The sequence below is a fragment of the Austrofundulus limnaeus genome, unplaced genomic scaffold (assembly GCF_001266775.1).
Source record: "Austrofundulus limnaeus strain Quisiro unplaced genomic scaffold, Austrofundulus_limnaeus-1.0 Scaffold294, whole genome shotgun sequence".
NCBI lineage: Eukaryota > Metazoa > Chordata > Actinopteri > Cyprinodontiformes > Rivulidae > Austrofundulus > Austrofundulus limnaeus.
In genome coordinates this window covers 39,463-44,832 of record NW_013952696.1, presented here as the reverse complement: position 1 = coordinate 44,832, position 5,370 = coordinate 39,463, and the positions used below count along the sequence as shown (strand labels likewise).

The window sequence follows — 5,370 nt, the reverse complement described above, 5'->3', positions numbered from 1 at the left end:
TGTGTGTGTGTGTGTGTGTGTGTGTGTGTGTGTGTGTGTGTGTAGGTTTTTCCTACAACGTGTGGACAATTTTCCTAAAAAAAAAGCTGCCTCGTGGGGACCGAAGTGAATCGTGGGGACCTGGGTCCAAATGCAAATTACGGGTGTGGGGTTAGGTCTAGGACCAAGGTTTAGGTTAGTTTTAGGGTCATGTAGGTACCTGTGAGGTTAATTTTAGAGTATATGGTCAGGGTTAGGCTATAAAGTCTAAAAAACATGAATGGAAGTCAATGGAAGGTCCCCACGGGGTCAAGAAACAAACGTGTGTGTGTGTCTGTGTGTGTGGGTTCGGCTTTGGTGACATTTGGGGGCAATTTTAAGACAAAAATGCCTACCTTTGGGGACAACTGGTGGATTTGGGGTCAAAAGTCAAGGCCCCATTTGGTTTAAATGCCATTGGTGGGTTGGGGGTTAGGACCAAGGTGTGAATTGAGTTTAGGTTAGTTTTAGGGTCAGGTAGGTACCTGTGAGGTTAGCCTTAGGGTTTGTGGTCAGGGTTAGGCTGTAGAAATGTAATGGAAGTCAATGGAATGTCCCCAAATGGATAGTTGTGCAAACGTGAGAGAGAGAGCGAGAGAGAGAGAGAGAGAGAGAGAGAGCAAGAGAGTGTGAGAGAGAGAGCGAGAGAGAGAGAGAGAGAGAGAGAGAGAGAGAGAAGTGTGGCAACGAGTACTCACATCGTCATACTTTTCAAAGTAGGCCTGTTTAATTTCCCCACGCTGGGCTGCAGAGCGATTGGCCAGGATTTGTATAATGGCCTCTTCATCTGTGCCTGAAACACATGATCATTACCGACACAGAGAGACAGGAGAGTCAAGAATCAAATACAATACTCACAACCTTCTATCGTAAGTTTATTTGGTTAAAAAAGGTGTCACAGCAGAAATAATCATCAACACAATTTGATATGAATCTCATTAATGTGTGATAGTTCAGAACAGCTCAGAAGCTCTGTATCAGAGAAAGATGTTTGATTGGTACAAATTGAATCCCATATAAGGGAAGAAATGCACAATGCAAACTTACCTAAACCTTTACATGCTTGTCTTATAACTTTTATATCAGCTGTAACATCAAAGTCCTCAAATGGTACTATGGTGGGCTGGAGAATAAAGCAGAAAACAAGCAAAAAAATTTACTTCTTGTAATTTTTGTTTAAATGCCGTTTAAAATTTTTTAATCAGTAATTAAACAAAGCTATATGAATTACACCAACAGAAAAGGCCAAGGTTTTGAGAGGATTTGCTTTGGTGTTACATCCAGGAAATCCAACTGCTGAGTCACGGAGCAGCAGCAGCCTCCTCTCTCACCCACCCTCACTTTAATCCAAACACAGCCTTATTGATCCTTAGCACAGCAGCTCCTATAACTGCGACACTATAACTCACCCGCTTTACAGGCAGAAAAACACTTTTAGTAAGCAATGAAAGCTGCTTTTTAAGTGGTCCTCAGATAAATTTAACATCTGCCTTGTTCTGATTCTGTTTTCTCAATTCTTTTATCCACCTTGTACATTACTGTAAACTTTAATGCCTTCAAAAGACACATGTAAAATGAACATTATGAATTTAGTCAGCATCCAAAGTTGGGTAAAATGAAATTTCATACCTGCACGTTACCCATGTTGTCCACAGTGATCCTGTTTGTTGAAGCGAATGATGCAAGCTGCTGCTGTGCTGCTGGGAGCCGGGATGGGTGTGTCGCAGAAGTCAGTGTGTGTGTCTGCCCAGAGGCCATCACCGCCTCCTACAGGATGAGGGACAGTACATGTGGAGGAGGCAGGCCTGTTTCTAAAATGATGTAACTACAAACACCAGATCAAGTGTGGGATTTAATACTGTGGGAGTGAGAGGCTGATTTAGTTTAGCCTCATATTTCTCACATATTACATGAAATAAAGGCCTCATTATTCTATCTATCTATCTATCTATCTATCTATCTATCTATCTATCTATCTATCTATCTATCTATCTATCTATCTATCTATCTATCTATCTATCTTTATTATTTGAAAGCTACAAATATTAAACTAGTCCTAATGAACCATGAAGCTTACGTTCTATCTATAGTTTTACTTAATTCAATTTAATTCAATTCAGTTTATTTTCATAACACCAAGTCACACTCATCTCACTGCGCTGTACAAAAACCATCAACATAAAGAAGCCAGCAGATTGTGTTGAATCTCAACTTCACAATCTCCCATCCTGAGCAAGAACATGGTTGACAGTGGACAGGAGAAAGTACAACCCAAAATGAAGGATAACGGTATTAGAAGGTGAAAGTAGTAAATATTATGACTCACTGTCATATTTCAATATGTTTTGGATTCAAGGTTGCAGACTGGATACAAAGAGCTCTAGTTAAAACAAACATTTTTTTAAAAAAACTAAAAGCTCGCAGCAACTTAAAGAACTGAGGAAGCACCAAATAAAAAACAAAGGCAAATGAGGATAAATGGAACTCCTGGGCTAAAAGAAGCAGAGCTCATGTGAGAGTGGATGTGGCAGAACCAGGAACTAAACAGATGAAAACTGATCTGATGATGCAGGATAAAAAGCAAATGGCAGATCTGCTGAAAACACACAGACTGATGATGATCTGAACTTTGGCAAACAGAGATAATGTCACAAAGGTAAACTAGTAGTGATAATAGTGTGCAATTGTAATAGTCTATGTCTTTGTGTGCTTTATTTTCCCTGTTTCTTCTGTTCTGTCTCACTCCTGAACAGTGGAGCATGAGGAGCTCATGTAAGTAAGATGGTGCATTTCCGTGCAGACAATGAAAAGTGAGAAGGGAGATTTTGTAGTTAAGCAGAAACAGGTAGCCAGTGAAGGGAACAAAGAACAGAGGTTCAAGTTCCTCACAGGAGTTCCAACGAGGAGGGCATTGCAATAATCAAGTCTGGAGGAGACAAAAGCACAGACAAGTTTTTGCATCAGTGAAGGAAAGCGTAGACTGAAGTTTTGCAATATTTCAGAGGTGAAAGAATGAAATTTAGCAAATTTGCTCAATATGGCTTTTAAAAGCAAGCTTTGGGTCAACGATAACACCAAGATTGGTGACTGTTTTAGAAAGTGGAATGTTCTGAAAGTCAAAATTTTATGTCCAGACTGTAAGTGTAGAAAGAGAGGAGTGGGGTCTCACATGCATTGCTACCCAGCTTCAGATACAGCTGAATATTATCAGCTTAGCAATGAAATGATACCTCACAGCTACTGATAATGCACCAGTGGTACCATATAATATTTAAAATTACAGGGATTGGACAATGACACTGAAACACCTGGTTTTAGACCACAATAATTGAATGGCTGCCCAACCCTGGACCTTAAGATCCCCTATCCAGCATGTTTTACTTGTTTCCCTGCTATTCAGCAGGTCTTCAGAAGATTGTTAATCACTTACTCATTCAAACCATGTATATGAAATCAGGGAAACATCTAAACATGCAGGACAGGAGTCCTTGAGGACCAGGGTTGAGAATCACTGTTTTTACACATGTTATCTGATTTATTATTTATAAATAAATGGCAGAGAATCAATGGCTTCCAGAGGCAACACTAAAAGACATAAAACTGAGTCAATATTACATTTTGAAAATGTCTCATCAAGCTCAGAGAAGCTCTTGAGCTGTTGTTCAACATTTAAAGAGTAATTTTTAGATGTTTCCCTGGTCTGACACACCTGGTTTGAATGACTGAGTGAATAACAATCTTCTGAAGACCTGCTGAAGAGCAGGGAAACAAGTAAAACATGCTGGATAAGGGATCTTGAGGACCAGGGTTGGGCAGCAATACAGTGTCAATTCATCTTGGGAATAACATATACAAGTCCTGCACAGTGGTCAGAGGGATTTTAAGCCATTCTTCTTGCTGGATAGTGGCCAGGTCACTACGTGATGCTGGTGGAGGAAAATGTTTCCTGACTCGCTTCTCAAAAACACCCCAAAGTGGCTCAGTAATATTTAAATCTGGTGACTGTGCAGGCCACGGGAGATGTTCAACTTACTTTCATGTTCATCAAACCAATCTTTCACCAGTCTTGCTGTGTGTGTTGGTGCATTGTCATCCTGATCCATGGCACCGCCTTCAGGATACAATGTTTGAATCATTGGATGCACATGGTCCTCCAGAATGGTTCAGTGGTCCTTGGCAGTGACGCGCCCATCTAGCACAAGTATTGGGCCAAGGGAATGCCATGATATGGCAGCCCAAACCATCACTGATCCACCCCCATGCTTCACTCTGGGCATGCAACAGTCTGCATGATAGGCTTCTTTGGGGCTTCTCAACACAGTGACTCTCCTGGATGTGGGGAAAACAGTAAAGGTGGACTCATCAGGGAACAATACATGTTTCACATTGTCCACAGCCCAAGATTTGCGCTCCTTGCACCATTGAAACCAACGTTTGGCACAAGTGACCAAAGGTTTGGCTATAGCAGCCCGGCTGTGTATATTGACCCTGTGGAGCTCCTGACGGACAGTTCTGGTGGAAACAGGAAAGTTGAGGTGCACATTTAATTCTGCCGTGATTTGGGCAGTGGTGTTTTATGTTTTTTGGATACAATCCGGTTTAGCACCCGAACATCCCTTTCAGACAGACTTGCGTCCACAGTTAATCCTGTTGGATGTGGTTTGTCCTTCCTGATGGTATGCTGACTTTACCCTGGATACTGTGGCTCTTGATACATCACAAAGACTTGCTGTCTTGGTCACAGATGCACCAGAAAGATGTGCACCAATAATTTGTCCTCTTTTGAACTCTGGTATGTTACCATAATGTTGTGTGCATTGCAACATGTTGAGCAAAACTGCGCTCTTACCCTGCTAATTGAACCTTCACACTCTGCTCTTACTGGTGCAATGTGCAATTAATGAAGACTGGCCACCAGGCTGGTCCAATTTAGCCATGAAACCGCCCACACTAAAATGACAGGTGTTTTTGTGTCATTGTCCAACCCCTGTAAATGAAGGGGTCCCAGAACCCTACAGTCCCTTCCAAGTCTTCGGTTCCAGTCTCCCCAGTTCCTGAGTCTTCCATGGTTCCACACCACAGGAAACAAAGTGGGTCAGTGATCTGGCATGCCCAGTGGAGACAAATTCAGATCTGTTCATTAAATCTGATCGAAACCACTCCAACGCAGTGCCAGTAAGTCCTGCAAGGCTCTCTAGATGATGGAGAAGGATGTGGTGATCCATCCTGTCAAAAGCTGCTGAAAAGTCTAGAAGAATAAGAAGTGACGATGAGCCACCATCAGAACTGATCAGCAGATCATTAGTCACCCAAAGCAAAAATGTTTCTGTACTATGAGCAGTACGGAAACCA

General features: G+C 41.8%; 1 protein-coding gene across 1 annotated transcript in view; it reads right to left on the bottom strand.

The window, feature by feature from the left end:
- anxa13l (annexin A13, like) overlaps positions 1–1,754 on the bottom strand; it is a 10,625-nt gene extending 8,871 nt beyond the window's left edge. Inside the window, exons 1-3 of the mRNA XM_014021485.1 lie at positions 1,648–1,754; positions 1,066–1,141; positions 717–811 (exon numbers count right to left, since the gene is read on the bottom strand). Of these exons, the coding sequence (XP_013876939.1) occupies positions 717–811; positions 1,066–1,141; positions 1,648–1,662 (186 nt within the window). The 5' untranslated portion in view covers positions 1,663–1,754. The remainder of the gene's footprint in view (positions 1–716; positions 812–1,065; positions 1,142–1,647) is intronic.
- Between the last annotated feature and the right edge of the window lie 3,616 nt (positions 1,755–5,370).